At 33.5% G+C, this 21,160-nt stretch overlaps 1 protein-coding gene across 1 annotated transcript; it reads left to right on the top strand.

The window, feature by feature from the left end:
- The first annotated feature begins 248 nt into the window (after positions 1-248).
- Positions 249-19,842, top strand: LOC123551680 (uncharacterized). The gene is made up of 7 exons (XM_053541139.1): positions 249-383; positions 1,247-1,880; positions 3,983-4,010; positions 12,412-12,990; positions 13,623-13,694; positions 15,605-15,997; positions 16,942-19,842. Exons 2-7 carry the CDS (start codon positions 1,263-1,265, stop codon positions 17,652-17,654), a joined length of 2,403 nt encoding a protein of 800 aa, XP_053397114.1. The 5' UTR covers positions 249-383; positions 1,247-1,262; the 3' UTR covers positions 17,655-19,842.
- The last annotated feature ends 1,318 nt before the right edge of the window (positions 19,843-21,160 follow it).

The raw sequence follows: 21,160 nt of genomic DNA, 5'->3' as shown, positions 1-21,160 counted from the left end.
TACATGTATAATGCTCTTTGTTTACACGAATAGTCAGGTCCATTTTATATTTAAAATCCTTACATAATGTTAAAACTTACATAAAATAAAGCGTAAGCAAACATTAGACTTAAGTTATACATCTATCGCTATCTTAAGTGAACAAGTGGTGTCCCGTAACCTGTCTGCCTTTACCCGACTAGACCGACTGACTCATATGTCATATGCGTCTATTATCACTTATTCTCATGTATCAAATCTATTTTTGTATAGATTCAACGTAATAACTACCTGTTTTATTGTGTTTTTTTTCAAGTTAGTTATAATGTTTAATTAAAGGATTCGCTTTTAAGCAAATTTTTTAGTTAAATGAACGGGTAATGTTCCAGATTTGGTACTTGAAAGTAAGTTGTTTTACGTATATAGTCATTCTTCTTTTTTCAGTTTAAGTGCTTGTAATAAATATTGTACAACTGCTTTAACTTATCATTGTTCGAAATAAATAGCACACCTTTGCGATTTTCTCACTACAGAGATACAACAAAGTGTTAAATATTTATGTAAAAAGATGGAAAAACAATTGAATTATTCAAAAAACATTATTTCACTCAGTATGAATTTTGCTATGAAGGCAAAATAGAAAGAGAATGTAAATGGATTTCCATTGTCCTTTATTTTCAATTTTAAGAAGTATCGTCACATATATGGTTCTGGTAAAGATATTGTAAAATATAGACAGGCGTTTCTTGTAATATATTTACAATTTGGCTAACCAACTTAAATATTCTTTTCATTTAAGGTGGTTAGAATCAAACATATTTGGATGGCCTCGAATACAATGATATGTAAATTCCTTGTATAATATCATTATTGTATAGACTATGGTATATTAATAATAAGATTTTCGTAAAAGAGGCTAAGGTGTGCACTTAAGGAAGCATCGTGTCTTTATTTAAGGTAAACCATTAAAATCTGTATTTAAGTCTTATCTAATGATTGACTGTTTATATATAATTTCAACTGATTTATTATCTTTTCGTCTCTATCAATACGACTATATAAAACTGCCGTCCTATTTCCTATTGTGGTATCTTCTTTCTTATTAACATTACACGCTAAAATGTATGAGTTTAAAATAAAATCTTTGAAATGTTATGAGGTTTTAGGCACAAACAGTCGCTAATCAGCGTTCCACAATGTTTTATACGATGTAGCAAAATTATATTTTTGCAACTGTAGATGTTTAATAACACTTATTTAATTGAAGGCGTACTTGAAACAAAATGTCAGACAACCCAGAGAAGTGTGCATATTACTTAAGAATTGTGAGATTTACCGTGGATGCTGGAACAGAAGCTGTGAGAGAACTGTTGTATTACTACAAGGCAAAGCGTAATCTAGCTGCTTTCTTCGCAGGCAGAACTATTTCCGACGAGTTAAAGTTACTAAAACGGAAACATGTTCTCAGCAACGAACAGTATCAAAGAGTAATTGCAAGTTCAGATGCAGATGATTTTGACTTGTCACTACTCCTAACCCTCTTAACAAACATTTTTGCTTGTATGATAGAAACTCCCGTGAATGGCTGGAGTAAACCTGTAGACGAGCATGATACATCCACAGGAGCTGATCTGTTGCGTCTAAAAGACTTGCGGAATTTGATTATTGGTCACAAAACAAATGCTCGTCTTAGCTCAGAAGAATTCGAAAAACTTTGGGGGCAGCTTGAGAACATTTTGACACGAATTTTAAAGTTGGTTGATGGTGGGAGTGAAGACAAAATCAGAGAAAGACTGGGTGAATATAAAACTAAGGCGCTGGAGCCGAGCGGAGAAACTGAGCAAAAATACCTTGATTTGATACAGCACTGGTATGACGAATTCACTACACAGCAAAATGAGGTAACTATTGAAAGATAAAACGCGTAGTTGAAACATGAATACTGATAATTTTAGCATATCTATTGAAGTATTCATTTCTGCTGTATGCAATTGAAATATGGATACATATTTAAACATACGGTATGATAACATAAATTGCAACAGTTTAATTCAGAACATGCGATACGGGACAATTAATGTTATCTCTCTCTCTCTCTCTCTCTCTCTCTCTCAATGTTTAAAAAAAAAGCACTAGCGATTTCGTAACACTATTTAAGACCAAATAAATGATGCATTTACATATTGCTTTGGATGAAAAGCTGCTTATTGAAGTAAAGATATAAAAAGGCTGATGTATAGAAGAAAGGTAGCTTGAAGAAATAGCTATGTCCGTCTGACTATCAGTGTGCAGGTGCGTTTTCAATTTTGTGCATATACCCAATTATGGATTTGACTAATCGTATTACTGAACTATTTGCTCTGAATTATATACAAGTGAAGGGACACATTTTGAAAACATTTGATTAAGTTCTTTAAGTATATAAACAATGAAAGATGAATCAAATTTATAAGAAGGTTGTATGGATGCAAAAAACTCAAGAACGGTATCAAGCAAAACGAAACAAAAGACCTGTACAACACCCTTAGTACAAGTTCAGTTTAGTATAAAATGTCATTCCCAAAAGATCAGAAAAAATTATACAACTATACTTAGTAAAGGATACTGATAGAACTATAATCTTGCATGTGATTCACAATGTGGATCATTTAATGTCGTAAATTTAACAATAAGCTACCCATGTGAAAATACAGATTAACTAAATTGCAGCCAAAAGTAAAGCGAGGGTTATTAGTAAAGGTAGTAACTATGGCATCAATCGTGAGCCGTCATTGTGTTTCTTTTACTGAAAAAGTCTTGTAGACCCAACTCAGATGTATAAAATTGTAAGTTACATATTATACACGATAAACCAGAACTAAGATATAAAATATCGAAACATGGACCACGTGATGCCTTTTCCCAAATTTGAAATGTCAGTGTATAGACCTTTTGAACTATCATTCAGTTGTTTCTCTTTGCTACACATAGTGGCGCTGCTATTTGCTACTGCATCATAAATTTTGTCAACTTCTGATTCAACGTATTGTATCTCTATTCGCTAAATTTTAGTTCCCGTTAGCCACAAGAGACGGTAAACTATTTTGCTGCGTTAGTAGATTTTATTTACAAATTCCAAACTTTGCTTTAACTACTCATTTAAAGTTATTTGGGGATGACATATCTTAACAAAAAAGTTAGTATCTGACAATAAGAGTTAAAAGTCCATAAGTTGTTTACCATATTCTATTTAGTTCCCTATATATAAAGAAAGATGTCCTTTTTTTCCAATCATACTGTCACTGACATAATTATCTAAAGGTATATGTGTATGTTTGGTCCTAAGCTTTTCTTAGTAACGGTAACTGGCTATTGTTATTAATGCAGTTCTGATATAATTCCAATATCTAGAAGCTTAAGCAATTTGATTAGTTTAACCGAGACGTTCGCATGCCAGTCAAATTTATTTCGGGGAGGCATCATTCTTGAAACGTGGTTAATTTTACCTTTGTCCTTGTGTTAGAACAACGCAAAAGTAAATCACTTGACACATTCAAAAAAAAAATCTTAAGACACTGTATTTTAGAGATTTCGCGGCGTTGTTTTAAATTTTTTGATAACTGTTTATTATGCGAAAACAGCAGGTGATAGTTCTTAAATATTTGTAAAAGTTTTTACATTTCAACATTTATATTTCCAAGGTTTGTTTAATCAAACGCACTTGTTGGTAAGGCTCTATGGATAGGACAGTGTGTAGTATTTCTATCTTAAATAGTATATGATGGCAACATTAACCGAGAGGTTTGAACCCCTATATACAGCTCGTCTTGGCGTATCATGTGATGCTTTCAGCACTGGTATTCGCAATAGGGGTAAAAAGACCTTAAGGGGAGGGGTGCGGTCATGACTGTTTGTTATTGAATATATCATTGTATAAGGCGTTTAATCAAATTATTCAGTTTCATTTGGCGTATGGAATAGTAATAAAATGTTGCTAAATTATGATTTTTGTCTATTTTGCCAGGTTGAAAAGCTATGTGACAGAACAGAAGGTAAGAAGTTTTTGTTTTTTTTTTCATTCAGGGGTTTGTCACGGTATAATCAAGTTCTTTCAAGTTTGTTCTTTATATATTAGATAATTACGTTTTTATATAATTATTTTGAAGGATTTGACGTTTATCTACTAGTGTGGCACCGAAATTTACTGTTGATTGATTGAATACTATATATTTTGTACACATCTTTTCTTGATCTCTGTAGCATCACTAATTATTATTAGTTTGATAAACAAAGGTACACAATAGATAAAATGCTTTATTATATACCTATATAAATTCTGTAAATAATTCGATTTGTTTTTGACAAGTAAATATAAACAGGTAGAAAATATCAGTGTTGTAACTTTTGTGTTGTATGTTGCCGGACTACTTTCATTGATATGCATGACCAGAACTCAGTTCTATAAATAGCACACATAAAACTGCACTAAGTTCCATTTTGACATCGATTAACATTGAAGTTTTCGTTCAGTAACAAAACAACAAAGAAAAGGGTGGAGGTATATAATGCAAGAGTCATTATAATAGTAGCTTGATCTAGGATTTTGTATTTTGCTATCATGGAATTTATAAGGTCGGATCACACTCGGTGCTTGCGCGCCGCGTGAGATCCGATCTGGCAAAAATTTACTCGAGCCAAATACAGCATCCTAGATCGAGCAACTATTAAAATGACCCTATTCCTATTGTATCTAATTGTCTTAAAATTAATCATTGTCGGATTAAGTTAAAATTCTGACAATTTAAATTTGTGCTTAGGCGATGTATTAGAATTGTAAGGTACATTTTCAAACTGCATACTAAGTAATATGTTGTGTTGCGGTATTACGTTATTAAAGATAAAAAGGTAAAGTTTGTTTAAAAGAAATTGTAAACTGGCGCCTAAAAAGATATTTTTCGCTCCTTTTTCATTTCATCAAAATCTATTAGTAAAGACTACTTTTTATGCAAATCTAATTTTAACTGCCTGATGATACTGACCAAAATTATTTTTACCAGTCTATATAACTTCTGTTTAGTTTTTGTTTAATTTAAAGCCAATAAGACTTACTTCTTCCTTGCAATGCTTATGAGATAAAATATTTACAGTAAGATATTTTCGCCACAAAAATATCAGTCCTATGCATTAAATGCTGTCCCGTCTTTATAATATACTTAAGGTGGTAATAAACAATGTCTGAGCTTTACTAATGAAAGTCGCCTACACTACGTTCAAAACCTCGCACAGAAGTTTGTAACAACACACCTGAAATAAATATATTGCAAAATTAACATGACAATATGTGTCTCATTACAAACTATCAACAATATATGCGAAATATAAGCCCTGAATTATGTGATATTTCGGTCACGTAAGCTGATTAGATAATTCGAAGCTAAATTTGATAATTTTTAAATCTCTATAGAAAATTCCTCGTAACTGATAGAGTAGTGAGCCCTGTACGTATAGGGGGTGATTTTCCCTATATATATTCTATATAAAGCCACCATCTTGTTTGGAGGGGGGAATTTTAAGAATCAGCCAGGCGCGACTCTTAGTATCGATATTTATTAAAGAGTCGACCATTTGAACATCTGAGAGTGTGGGGATGGGGGAGGCCTGGGATTTTACTTGGAGCTAAGAATTTTTTGCCATCTATGGAAGACAGATTTTTTTTTCAGAACTTGAAAGACAATATATTTTTTCAAGAAATACTCATTTTCTCTCAAAATGTTTTTGTTATTATACTTATTACTTATGTTATTCTAAACTAACAAACGCGATAAAGACATACATTCTGTACAATTAGTAATTTGCCTAAGTACATATGAAAGAGCTAAATGCAAGCCACTTTGCTTTTGAGGTCAGTGATAAACGTCTGTACGCAAAAATGGTAAGAGCATGGCTTTTGATTTTTATTTTTATTAATTAAATAATTGATACTCAACAGATAAATGAGCCCCTAGGGGCAAAGTCAGCCAAAACTGGAATTTGATCGGGACTAGGGGGTGGGGTCGGGGCTCAAGGAGCCTGCCCAGCTCTGGTGCATTTCGAAGTATATTTGGAGATGTACTCCCCCTACTTTTGAAATTATTTTAATATAAAAGTCATACTTGTCAACATCATGAGTATACCCTAGCTATCTGATAAAAATGTCTGATAAAGTTCACCTATATGTTTGAATATTTGCTTATTGGTAACAATGATGATGACTGTTATGACCTAATACAAGGTACAAACAGTCTAAAAATATCTTGTATAACTAGAAGACAGTGGGTCTGTTTTTTCCCTCTCCTGGACTTCAACTTAATATAATACTACTGATACCAAATTTACGAGAGAAGCGAGCAGATTTTTTTAAATGCTCTTGGATCTAAATCCTAAGCTTTGAAACATGTATACTAGCAGCTTTTAGGAACAATGGTGTGCTGGATGTACCCAAAAGTCAGATGGTATTATGTATGTGTGTGTTATAATAAGGTGTAGCAGGGTGGGGAAGACTACTCGAGAGGAACCTCTCCCTGCAATTTATTTGTCACCAAGTCAGTAGATTATTTTCAATTCTATTTCCAACGACAACAAATGACAGATGCTGGAGTTCATAATTTACAGTTCTAACGTTAATGGAATTTTACACAAGGTTTTGTTTCAGTTCATCAAAGTCTGTGATGAGCTGTATGTATTATAAAGAGTTAACATTATTAATTGTTATTCACATTTTTGGTCTATGTGTTTGAGAGCTATTCTTAACAAGAGCTGTCCGTAACATCATAATTTTGCAAAAGTTCATGTCAGAGTTATGGGATTTGATCCTGTGAGGCTAGAAATAGTTTCAATATGCTTTTTTAATGATAGCTATATGTACTTGCATGCAAAACTTTAACAAATATGTGACGCCAACACTGACGCACACGCCGGCGCCATGGTGAGTGGAATAGCTAGACTATTTTACGAAAATCCGAGCTAATAAAATGTTTATCTTATTTTGAGAAAGTGTATGAGGTTGAGGGGGAGGGGGGGGGGGCGTGGAGGTGTACGGTCCTCCCTCGTAAAATTTTGCAATTTATATATACTAAATCCTGAATTCTAAGAGGATTTTAAAACTGATTATGGTTGTCAATTTCTTTAGTTTAAGTTATATATTGTCTCACAGGTATTATAAGTAGAAATCTTTATTAGGGTGCAAGATCCTTGTAGGAAGTATTACTGCAGATACTTCGGAATATTTCAACAGCCAAATGATGAATTCTGGTAAGCAGTTAGGATTTAATTATCAGTATGGTCTTATAAATAAGAACGAAATATATATATATACATATAATACTCAGAAGATGGTACGCTTATGTATACAGTAAAGAATACAGTTCATATACTGAAATTATCAGTATAACATACTGCAGTCACAATTACACTACACAGAATCAATCTTTATCTGTCATTCTTCTTCAACAGTGCCAAATATTTAAATGTTGATAGAAATGCTGCTCAGAAAAAGTGTTATGTTATGATATATACTAACCGAATTATGTAATTATAAAATATCAAATCTAAAAGCAGTTTTGAAACAAAGAATAAGGCTTTCAGATTAATGGAAATATTTTTTTTCAAAAACCTGACATAGAGCCTGAAGTATTTTTCAGGGATTTTTCAGAATATTTTTAATATGTTGGAGCAAGAATACTTTTTTCAAGCAAAACCAAAGACAGAAGTTTATTAGCAAACATTCCAAGGCTCCCATCAAATGGTCGGCCCCTAATGTCGACATCAATTAATCTTAATGCTTTTGTCTTACATTGATTGTAGGTACACGGGACATTGGTCTTGGTCAAATTGTTAATTGTCAGTTTATTTTATCTCTTTGTTTATGAAAATATTTTTAAGCATCACATGGATATGAAATACAATTTTATTTATTTGAGTACAGTTGTAAACAAATCAAAAGGAGGTCAATCCATGGAAACATATTCAAATAGACCACAGTGTAAAATAATGGTAAAAAGTAATAATCAAGTTTCCAAAACTTAGTTCCAACTGAACACCTGTAGGAGCATGTTGTAATTACTACTTCATGTATTCTCTGATAGTTTGGGTATGATAATAGACAATATTTTACATAACATTTATCAATGAACAATATAGCACTCCTCATTAGAGTTGTTTTTTTTTTCAATGAAGTTTGTTGTTTTTCTTGACAAATTTTTCAATTGGCCTTAGACAATTTTCAAAATTTGTCGACAAATTTATTATGAGAACCTTTCAGTCCCATTCTAAATACCTGTTTAATTATTTTATTAGATGAATCTTTTCAACAGCATTAAATTTAAAATAAACAAGAGGAATTTATGCAAGTCAGATAAAAATTAGATATCTAAACTTGTTACATAAATAATTTAATATTTATTTAGCTGATTTTATGATTATGCATATTAGTGTTTGAAATTGTTTTTGTCCACTGATTTTGCAGTATTGGCTACCGTTTAATTCAGGTAAATAAACATATAAGTAGCATGCTAGTCGGTGTGTTAAATTAATTAATCTTTTGCTGTTATCCACCTGCGACCGGCAGCTTGCAACCCGCAATTTAGTGTACATGTATATATTTTGCAGGCTGCAGGTTGCTACAATGGAACATTTTCTATGAGTATAAGACGTTGTATATTTTCATCAGATCTTGTTTCGATTTACCTCGAAATTCTGACCTGAAATTGTACAATTGATAATTGTAATTGTAGTTTTTCCCTTGTTTCTTTAACCAAGTTGGCTGATAGAGGATATCACTTTTGAAGAAAAGAAAAGAGATTATTATTATAATCCCTTGTAAGAATTTAAATATTGGATGAATCTAAGTAAAGTACTAATTAGGAAATGTAAGCAAAATTAGTTTTCAAATGTTCTAAACTACAACAAAAACAATTCATACGTTTGGAAACAGATCAATGATATCAATGGGAAAACAAGTCAAAATTCTATTCCACAAAGTCTTGAGTCAAGTTGTATCTGCTTTTTTCTTAATTAAATTGCAATTCTGTGCTTCCAAATGATCTAATTAAGATTTCTTTTATACTGAGTTAAAAATGAAAAGTATTATCAACATTTTAAGATCTTTTAACACTTTCTTTACTAATAATAGTTCCAGCTTGAGAAAATTGTCACATTCTGATAACCGAAATTTTGAAAATCTCTTTCAATATATAGAACATAAAGGTGTAAAGGAAACTGAAGTTTCAATACTTGTCAATGATCTATATTGCAGACAGCCACCTTCAACCCCAAAATACTTACATCAAATTCAAACGTCAAAGCTCCGAGCATAACAGAACTGTCAATTTAGTCATTCTAAACAATAAGTTTCCGAAATGTCTGAAGGCAGCTGATCCAAATAATTACAGACCCTTTTCTGTACATTTTACCATTTCCTTAATCAAAAGTATTTTACATGTTGTCTGAATATCTTTCACTTAGTCTCCCGGTTCACACCATATCGGAGACGCCTGGTTTCAGCTGGACATATCAACCTTTTCGTACAGGTTATTTTCTGTTGCTATTAGGATGTTTAGACCTTCATTTATTTATTTTGTTGGGTTTAACGTCGCACAGAGACAATGATAGGTCATGTGGCGACTTTCAAGCTTTTCTGGTGGAGGAAGACCCGAGGTGCCCCTCCGTGCATTATTTTGCTGCGAGCGGGCAACTGGGTAGAACCACCGACCTTTCGTAAGCCAGCTGGATAGCTTCGAATTCAAAGCCCCAAGTGAGGCTCGAACCTACATCGATGAGGGGCAAGTTATTTGAAGTCAGCGACTTTAAGCACTCGGCCACGGAGGCCCCTGTTTAGACCTTCAGGGCAGAAATACCATGTAATTCAACTCAGAAAAGAATCGCATTAACGTTGATTCTTACTTCACCACCTGGTCGGGGATGTCCCTCGAGCGACATAATACGGTATCTATAAAGTTATATGACAACTTATTCGTTTGCCAAGAGCTTGCTCAAAGTTAGATTTTTATCATATATATCGTCATATTACCAAGAATTTATTACAACCGTTATTACAACAGGGTTACCGACATCATGACTACGGAAGGCTTTCACTAAATCATATCACAGAAACTCCGAAAGAAATATAAGTCAAACTGTAAAACAGTTCTAAAACTTGGTCTTACACTACAGGGATATTTTGATAAACTACGGAAATTCAAGCATAATGCTTATTTTAAACAAATGTTTGTAAATGTGTTAGGAAGTGTATAATAAAAATTCTGAAAAGAAATAATTTGGCTAGTTGATGAAATAGAGTCCAGAAAAGGCAACTGTTTCAGGCTGGAAAACGTCAGTTGCTTAAAAATATAGTATATTTTCACAATATTTTGAAAATATAATTTTGAAGCTGTGTAAAGATTATTGTTTATTTTTACACACTATTGGTATTGGCCAAAACATAAACACAACAATTGCGGCAAAATTTCTTCCGCGATACCCAGTTGGCAGGTTACATTACTTCATCGCCTCGTTCAGCGTTGTCTTCATGTAAATATCACATCATAATTTTAGGCTAAATGGTAGGAACCAATACTAGGCAGACAATAAACTTATATTTTTATCTAAGGACTTAATAATATTATATTATTTGAGAGTCAGGAAACTGTCATTTAGTTGCTTTTTCGTATCGGAAGCCTTCCTTCATTTATAACTTTACTCTTCCCTACATTTAATAAAGAGGAAAAATCTCATTTTCTCTGTTATTGTCGTCTATTTGATATTCCTTTGATAACACAAGTCAGCGAACACTATCAGGAAGCACTAAACTTTATTACAGCGAACATAGGACGTCAGCTGGAAATAAGCTGGCGAACAGTAAAAAATATTGTAACAGGAAGTTGCTGTTTTTCGTTTAAATAATATGACGCACAGTTATACTGGAACCAAGCAGCGTTTCTATATTCTATATTTTTAGATCTTATATTTCGTTATAATGTCTGGTCTATTGGACTAAACAGGAAGCTTTGACCAATCGATGCTCCTTCTTTGGATTTTGTTTCCCGGCTTCTCCTATTACACTAAACTACATTCGGGGATGCAAAAATTGTGCATGCCTCTACAGTTAGTCACCACGCTTTCATATTTGATGGTGCGGTGACTAAAAAGTGTAAGACGTCTTGATGATTTTATCATTTATCCAACATAAACGTACAAAGGGAGTAGTTTTCTGTCTTCCAATCGGTTTTATCGTGCCTTAAAAAATAGGCTCTTGATGCTTTGAGTTTAGATAAGTTTTTGAGTAGATTGATTAACTTATACCTAATATCGTTTCACTTTATATTATCTTTTATTATATCACTGATGTTAGAGCCATTGTCGGCGGGTAGTAATTTTATTTACGCTGTCTTGTCTACCTTCTTGAGCGAGGTTGGCATGCACTTAATGCGCTTAAACACCAGTTTCCCATATATAGATTAGATTACGAGCGTTGTCCCAGAAAATCGTAAACTATTTTTATTATTTCGAAAGTAATCGACGCATGAAATAATTATTCTAACTGATGGTATCTCAAGGTATACTCGGCAGGACTATAGAGTTTAAAATTAAATATCTCTCATATTATTTGAGTATTCTTTAAATAATGGACAGCAGTTAGTTCTAGTCCGCTCACGCTCAGTTTTCCTCCTACAAAAACCACTTGAAACGCAATATAATTAAGCGCCACACGTTGCCATTAACGAGAAGGCACGATGTTAGTGTAACCACTAGTTAATATGATGAATGTAGTATGTCAGATTACAGCATGTCCGAAAGCTATGCGAGTATCTTAGAGAAAATGAAGCAGTACGAAATAGAGGCATGGAAATGTAAGAATGCAAGATGTTTTCCGAATGGCACAATCATAATGTCAACTTGTCACACAGAGACATGTGCACGCAACACACAAGATACAATTTACGCTTCTATATTGTTACATATTAAGGTTTACTTTGTTAATGATACGTTATTTTAATTATTTCAATACATGACCTTTGTAACCTACTAAGAAAATATTTTTTAAATCATGTTAGAGGATCATATGTTAGACTGGCTATGGCCAAATATGTTTCCTCGTTAAAGAAAGTTATCATTATCATTATTGTTATCATTATTGTATTTGTTATTATAATTATTATTTTTTTTTTATCTTATTTCCTTATTCATTTTTCATACATTCCCCTTTCGAAAATTAACTTTATTAATATGACATCATAATTATTACTTGATATGTTTGTATTTTACCAACCATGTAAAATTTAGAGTCCAAATTTAGTTGCAGTCTAAACAGACATCTGTTCAACTGAAATGGCCCTACTCGACTTATATATGGTAATTCAACATATTTTCATATGTCCTCAGATTAAATACTATAAATAATACTCTTTTCTTTTCTAGAATTTTGTCTTTTGTTCAAGAACAAAATCCCGGAGCGATACTCGCGCTATGTTCTACTTCTTTGTGAGGGTGGACTGCTAGTTTTGACCAGTACACTGCATAGAAAATTGCAAGAACAGAAGACAGACCTCAAGACTCTTCTGAAGAAAAATCGTGCCGTGCTCAGACGTACTGGGAAAAATGTTCAACCACTGATATTTAGAAAGACTGGTGAGATCAACACTGATGTATCATCCTGGGGATTATCACTTTTTGCAGAAATATTATTATCCATATTTCACTCTGACCTCACTTTGCTTGAAAGTAGGGCAATACATGCCATTAAAGAAGCGAGCGAAAACTATGCAAGAAGTGCTTTGGCATCGCTTGATAGTGACAAATTTAGAACATACTGGACAGACATCATATCAAACATCACTATTCTAAGCGCTCAGCAGGATGAAAGAACACAGATGGAATGTCAGAAACTAATAAAGAAACATGACAAGGAGCCTATCAATGAAGATGCGGTGAAACTATATTTATCGCAACTTCTTCAAGATTGCCGACCTCTGAACAGTCTCATCGCACTTTACAAAGGTATATAAAAGGAAAATATACATGTCAAAATGTTACATTTACTTCTTAAAAGTGAATTAAGTCAGTTTTATTACACACAAATTTAGTTAAACGAGAGCTTAAAACATGAACTGGTAAGTAGTTACTCTGCCTTCCTGATTGCTTACAGATCTTCTTCAGAACTTTTGAATATGGTTTTCGGGGCTTCGATTTTTTTTGTTCTTCCCTGTTGGATAGTATCTTTATCTATTTTGAATAGTGCTTTATGACATTAAAAACATACTTAGAGATCGAGGTCAGAAGATAACCGTAAATGCTTTTCAATTTGAACTATCACCCAACAGGCTTATTCACAGTTAAGATTTATCTCAGTAAAATTTAAAATAAACATTATTTCATGATTATATTCAATCTCCGTATTCTTATTTATAAGTAAATGTACCTTTATCAACATGTCGAGATATATTTTAGAATACAGTAATAGGACCTAATATACATTTGCCGTTTCTTATTGTCCAGACGATGACCTCTCGTTGTTGGTCAGAATTCAATTTCATATATTAAACAAATACCGTATCTTAAGAGGAATGTTTATTCAATATAATAAAAAGCGAAAGACATGTTTATACTGGAAGGTTGTTTTATTATTTTAGAAACCAGAAACAAACTGAAAATAGCGGTAGAAACATTGCAAAAGGAAGGCGTTGACTTTGGAAAAGAGAAAGGTATTAATATCTGAAAGATATATATTTATTCTGCAAGTAATCAAGAGCTGAAGCAGAAAGTATTCTTATTTTGAAGATGTTTAACGTTTTTTCTATTGTATGGCATGTAAAAGAAAATTGTTATATAAACCTTTGATCCTGAAAACGTAGAAAAATAATCAATTTTCTTTGAAATTTTGATGTATTCTTAATAAACAAATTGCTTTTAAACACTCGAATTGCAATACACATTCAAAATTACTTCTCTTTCAAGAATTCATGACCAAATACGAAAACTATGAAAATAGATGTATCATTACATACTATAACACTATTTTGGCCGGTAACAACCCGGGACTTAATAGTGTATTGATAGATTTTAATCAAAATTTATCGTTCTCAAGTGGGTTAAATCGGATTTGTTTGATTACTTCAAAGGGCCACTGAGCTAAAGAACGAATTCGTTCTCGTGAACCGCTTGATTATCATCTTTTGGTGCATTAGATGGAACAGTTTAAGTGTATTCAATTGACCCGCTTGACTGCATTATGGGGCCGCGATACCTAAAATAGGTAAACCTTTTGGTCGATTTTTACTCTTGAACCGCTTGTTGGATGTTTACCGAACTTGACATGTAGCATCATTGGATGGACTCTTTTGAAGTCTGTTCAGATAGTTTGCGCCATTGCATTAGTAGCTGTCAGAGGAAACAGAAGAAGCATTTAAGTCACTTCTTCTCATGAACCATTATTTAGCTGGTCAGAGGCATCTTTGAATGCACCTTTTTTTCAAGTTTAAATGATCTCACTTGACTGCAATGGTTCAACAAACTTTGTCGGAAATATATTTAAGAGACCTTAATTACGTTGGATCATATTGTTTCTCACATTATTGTCTTCGTCGTCTCTCGGTCATTTTGATCATACTTCAGACTAAACATTCTGATACTAAACTTTTCAAAAGTAACGGTCAATCAAGTTCTGATGAACGACAAAGAGCCATTAGGGCCTTCTTTTTGTGGATAGGAATACCATTTTTGTGTCGCCATGCCGATTCATAAGTTTTGACATGATAGATGATCCGTGTAAGAATATTGGTTTGTTTGTGGATAAATTGAAAACAATTGTTTAGGTAACTGAATGTAAATGATGATATAAAAACTGTTGTAAAATTGTTTTATCTGTGCAAATATTAATGCCTACCATTTGCTAAAATGTTAACCGTTGTGCAAAATGTTTTAGTAAAAGAAATAAACGATAAAATATAGCATTAAAGTAAACGTAAACAATTGTCGTGTTCAGCGACCTGTGGAGTTTCCACTTTTTCTATTTTGCCTATAGCAGTTAGTAAAAGAAATCTATGTGTACACATTTTTCTTCTAAACGTACATGTATCTATATTCCTGGCCATTATAAGTAAATGGATAAAACTGTTCTAGAACATTACAATCACATTTATTTTGTTAAAATATGTGGTCCAGGTCTTTCTAAAACATGATCCGGCTAGTACTAAACAATGGTCCTGGTCTTCTATATATGATGCATGTCGCATTGTCTATGTTGTGGCATGGTCCGGGTCAAGGGAATACCTCATTCCAATTACGAAGGGAAATTGGTTAAATGCATTGATACAATGTATATATTTTTGTTAGGCAAAATATACAACTTCATTTAAGTATTGTCTTATATTGCGCATATAAGACGTTTAGTAAATTATAATACAAAATTTTGATAAACTAGAGTTAATATTTCATGCATTCACTAGCGTTTGTTAACCATGATTTTAGCAATGACCGTTCCCCTCTTCCTCTGGCATCAGTTTAAAAAAGAAGACAATATTACATCACAGCAATGTTGTAACCAGCACCATTACAAGGACATTTTCAATAAAATCAAGTCGCAATGATTTAACATTAAATGTCATATTTTCAGCACTAGATCTTAAAATGATGACTGTTGGAAAGGCGGAGGAAAAGAAAGAACTTGCAGAAGATATATTATACACAGTCTGGCAGAAGGCCGTCAATATGAGTGACGGGTCTGATGATTTTCCAACGATAAAAGAAGCAGTGAACAAGATATTAGAGAGAATAAAAACAATACCTGATGTCACAATAGCAAATGTTGAAAAGCACTGCATAATTCTGACTCTTCACTGTGCAACAACTACCGGGTTCCTAAGTCTCCATGATTATTTGAAATGCGAATCGTTTTTTGAAACGTTTGAATGCATCAGTGCATATTTTAGCGACTTATATGGCGAAAATATCACCGTAACAGCGTTTGTTACATTAGAAAGCATGCAAAATGCACTAGATACACTGTGTAAGTATAAGAGTTTATTACTTTTATTTTTTTTTATATTTGATCGTTTTCTTGAGTACCGCATAGGTTGTTTAGTGCATTTACTTTGTCAAATAGTCATTTCCAAATTGGTGTATTATTAGAAGTTGCAATAGAAATATTAAGGCAATTTTTACAGGTTTCGTAAACAGTATCTTTGGTCGTGCATGTACAACGGATCGTTTTTAATGTGTAATAATTATTCTAATGAATAAACTAGCTTTGTACACATCCGTGGCGGTACTCCTCTGTTATCTCTAATTTGCTGTCCCGCTATTTCATTTTTATACTTGTTTGTGACTGAACAGTAAATAGTGTTAAAGGCAGCTGTTTATTTATAAATTTAGTACCTGTGAAATAGTCTCCAGCAGGAAAATGTAATGAAATGCATTGAGTAAAAGAAACATTAACATCAGATAAAGTTAGAAAACAAACAAACAATATATCATACATTTATAAAGTTTGCATAGGAGAGCCCATCTCCGCCCCCGCCCCCTCCCACCCTCCCATCCCCCGGCATTTTGCTGTAATCATATTATGTTTACGGTGTTATTTCCGCTTACTCGAAGCAACGCTACTCTAGAGTTCCAGCCATCTGAGGTAGCACAATATTTATTATATTGGGGTGGGTTCAGCCGGAACCGGGCGTTGAGTTCGAGCGAAAGGTGAGAGTTCGAGATACCGAACTTTGGCTGTAGCATAATGTTTCTGCAATGCAACAAAGGAGAGTACATGATATTACAGCAGATAACAGCTTTCAAGCTTACTTTAAATTCTTTTAAAGCCTTAAAAATCCAGAAATCTTACAATTAGTCATCGATGGTGTTCTAATATTACCTTCTGTTTAAAAATGATTTGTCACTATTTTTTCCAACAAAACAAAAACACCTGTAGTATTTTTCTAAAACGACATTTTTCTTTCGCAGACGAGGAAGACACAGGGGACGATGACCTATGCACACGGCTTCAGCTCAGATGCACTTCTGTGAATGCAATGAAAAATGTACAAAGAATGCTTGAAGACGATGAAACTGCAAATGCCGTAAATCAGCTTGCACAAGCCATTTCTGAGCACGTTGACGAAAATATTTCAGTTGAAAGTTCACTTGAAATGGGTGGTTTAGGTGAGGTTTTTGCAAACCCATTGCAATGTTTATCTCGTTCTCAATGGCAACCATACCTCCTACCTCGTATCGGTACATCATTGAGAACACTAATCGCTTCTCCGCATCTAGCTTACTTGCAACGACTTGTTGATGATATCCAACATCCCGATCTAAAAACGTATTCAAGATATCGGGAACCAATAATTATGGCCTCCTCTTCGTCGGAAGATGAAGATGAAAGTGTTCATCCCCATGTCTCTGTCCACCGTTCTCGTTCCCTGGACACAGAACGCTTTTTATCAGAGTTACATCCACTTGAAATAAGCGATGATGCACGCGATAACATCCGTTTAATTCAAAATCAGCGTACTAGCTTTGAAAATTCGCCCTCAGAGTCAAGAATGGACTCACCAAACTATATACAGGAAACACAGGGCGATTCATTTAGTGTATTCAACTGGGATGATCTCAACATCCGCAGAAATCCGAACAAAGACTCAAGCCGCTCCAGTTCAGTTTGTTCATTTGCATAAGGATTGTTTTTCGTGATATGATAAGTGAATTGTTGCAAGTTTGAAACAGAATCGGAAACATATCGCGGTTTTGTAGTTTACATTTGGGTATGGAAAACATGGACATGTTTAAAATGTGTTTAAGCAGAATGCATCCGTATGTATAATAAACACAACGATGTATAGGTATCAAGTCAACTCTATCCCAGTTAACTCGTCCACGATTTGGTCATTGTGTCCCCCAAAATTGGTTATTTCGTCCCCCTCCTGATAAAATTTTGTCATCTTGTCCCCCTTTTGTTCAACTCGTCCCCCTTTTGGTCAATTCGCCCCCCTTTAATAATTTTGTCCCTCTAAAATTATGAGACATTTTTACTTTTTTATGATATCTTTGACTTTGAAAATTGGTATTTAAAATCGTGAGTTTTGACGGAGTTATATTGGAAATGGTTAACTTTAAATAATTAGGTTGGTTAAAATAATAAAAGAAATATACTGAAAATATAAAACAATTAACTGTAATAAAATAAACAAGAGTGCCAGAATGTCAATATACGCCCGTCACAACAAATTTCTTTACATTAGCACCTGTATTTGCAAATGGAATTTTAATTTTATGGTTGTTTACAATGATTTTGTTTAGTAATTATTGTAATTTTTCTTTTTTTTTCTAAGTCCACAAAAGATCTCCTTACCAGGTAGAGATACCTTAAAATACATCTACAATTTGAAAGTAACATCTATGTTGTACCACAGAAAAGTGGCATTGGTTTTACCTACGGGTCAATTATAAAAAAAAGTTACAATGTAAGTTATTTTATTTATAGTAACAACTAAGGGAAGTTAATCTTTAAAAAAAAATCCCCCTTAAAAATTGTAAGTCCACACAAAAATCCTTACCAGGTAGAGATATGTCAAAATACACATCAAAATTGGATGTAACATGCATGTTGTACTATAGAAAAGTGTCGATTTTTCCTTATGACTAGTAACGAAAAAGTTACAATATAACCTATTTAAAGAAACAACAAAGGGAAGTAATTCTAAAGGGGCTTGTGCATGACACTCCGTTTCATGATGGTGTACAATTGTGCCAAGTTACATCAAAATCCCTCCATGCATGAAGAAGAAATGCTCTGGACAAAGTCATTCTTGTATCTGATTTTTGGCCTCTAAGTGTGACCTTGACCTTAGACCTAGACCTAGTTCTTGCGCATGACACTCCGTCTCGTGGTGTTGAACATTTATGCCAAGTTATATCAAAATCCCTCCATGCATGAAGAAGAAATGCTCCGGACAAAGTTTTCATTCTCGTATCCTTTCACCTCTAAATGTGACCTTGACCTTAGACCTAGGGACCTGGTTCTTGCGCATGACACTCCGTCTTATCATGGTGAACAATTATGCCCATATGCATCAAAAATCCTCCATGCATGAAGAAGATATGCTCCGGACAATGTCATTCTTGAATTTGACCTCTGACCTCCAAGTGTGACCTTGACCTTAGACGAAGGGATCTGGTTCTTGCGCATGACACTCCGTCTCATGATGGTGAACAATTGTGCCAAGATTCATCAAAAACCCTCCATGCATGAAGAAGATATGCTCCGGACAAAGTCTGTGCCCTTCCCGCCCATCCGCCCGCCAGGGGCGTTCCCATAATACGTCCCGTTTTTCAAACGGGCTTATAAAAATAAATACAATGTCTTTAGTACTACAAATATAAAATAATAATTTAATTTTTTAAGAATCATAGTAAGAAAAGAGAGAGGGCAATAAATCTTTATCCCTGGTCATAATAAAAGAAAGTCTTAATTAGAAATACAATAAAAATAAATAAACAACTGATATCTGTCACATTATGTATTACTAAAGGTAAACAACATGCTTTTTATCCATTTTTGACATTAAGATAAAAAACAAAAACTTCGAAAGTCGGGGGACAGGGGTTTCTAAAAAAGTAGAATGAGCCTATAACTATATAAAAGGTGTTAAAGGTTATTAATCACGTTAAAAGTCGTTGACTGGGCTGATTGGAAGGTGTTAATTGTATTTAACTGCATGAGAAGCTGTTGATTGAATGAACTTTGTTAATAGTTGATTATTTGTTATAAAGTTATAAAAAAATCTTATTCAAGAGTTTGAAAATAAGCAGCATCAAATACGAACATTAAAAAGCAATCATGTTGTAGCAGGCTAACAAAAAACAAAAAAAACAACAAAAAAAAAACAGAAAGAAAAAAACAACAGAAAATCCTCTTTGTTAAATCAATCATTTTTAAAGCAAAATATATACTTATTTGAAAAAGAAACTACGACTTAATTTATCATATTTATCATATTTTGATTTTTTCCCCAAAAATACGTTTAAAAAAAGGGGGGGGGGGTGCGAAAAAAGGGGATGAAAGTACCAATTTGAAATCGCCGAGGGAGACGAAATGACCAAATAGGGGATGTGTTAACTTGGGGACGAGTTGACTGTAAATAGGCATTCCACCACTACATCCCCTCTCTCCCTCGCTCTCTCGCGCGTTCATACACACACACGCACGCGCGCGCACGCACTCACACACACGCTGAAACTGCCAGTCATTTGTAATATTCATAGTTTTGATTTCTCTCATATTTACATTGTTTTAACAAGTCCAGTGTTGTATTCTTATATAAAAAATTCGAATCATTAAGTAACAGCGGATGATAAAAAAGAAATATCTTTAAAAAGATATTAGGCGTTGGTGGGGATTCAATGTACAGAACTGTTGGATTGCAGTATAGATAAAGTGCTGTTTACATGAAAAAAATGCATTACTTCTACGCTTTACAAAAGAGTTTTAATATTTCAGTGCAGTTTTAAATTAACACTGTATTTCAAACACATTTCGGGAGTATTATAACAGTAAATAGACGGCATTTGTAATTCAAAGTAATATCAAACAACTGCATTTATTAGTTTAATCAATCGGAGAAATTAATCAACGAGTACATTAAGGAGTTTAGACAGAAAGCTGATCTCAAGATGACTGACAACTACACTGTTTACAATTAGTTATGCAAATTTGGAGTGCTAAAATCCAATCATCATTCAGGTAGAACTCCAATATTACGTGTACAGATCCCTCTCTAAAGTATTTTTGCATTTCTCTGTTAAACGTCATTTTCTGGTGTATCTATGCAGTTCTCTGTAGTAATGTAACGAAACATTTTTGAAACAGTGTATAAATTTCAGCAAACTGAACGTATGCATGTATTCATTTTTGTCCAGTCTCGCTGTTTTTATTGGGTCTTTAAGTAGGTCAGATATGGCTTATTAAAGTTAACTCTCATAATATGATGAAGTAGAAAATGTAATCAAGCGTAGTCAGTTGAGCGTTGTTGTCTCTTTCATGCTCTGTCCCAGATCACCGGAATTGGAATTGTTATCTTTTTTTATCGACGGAAACGCATTTGAACTGTAAATTTTCATTTAAAGGCGTTTTGCACAACTTAAGATCTAATGTTAGATCTCCGTGATTTTTCTACAGGCAAAT

The sequence above is a fragment of the Mercenaria mercenaria genome, chromosome 4 (assembly GCF_021730395.1).
Source record: "Mercenaria mercenaria strain notata chromosome 4, MADL_Memer_1, whole genome shotgun sequence".
Taxonomy (NCBI): Eukaryota; Metazoa; Mollusca; class Bivalvia; order Venerida; family Veneridae; genus Mercenaria; species Mercenaria mercenaria.
This window is presented reverse-complemented; position numbering and strand designations above follow the sequence as displayed.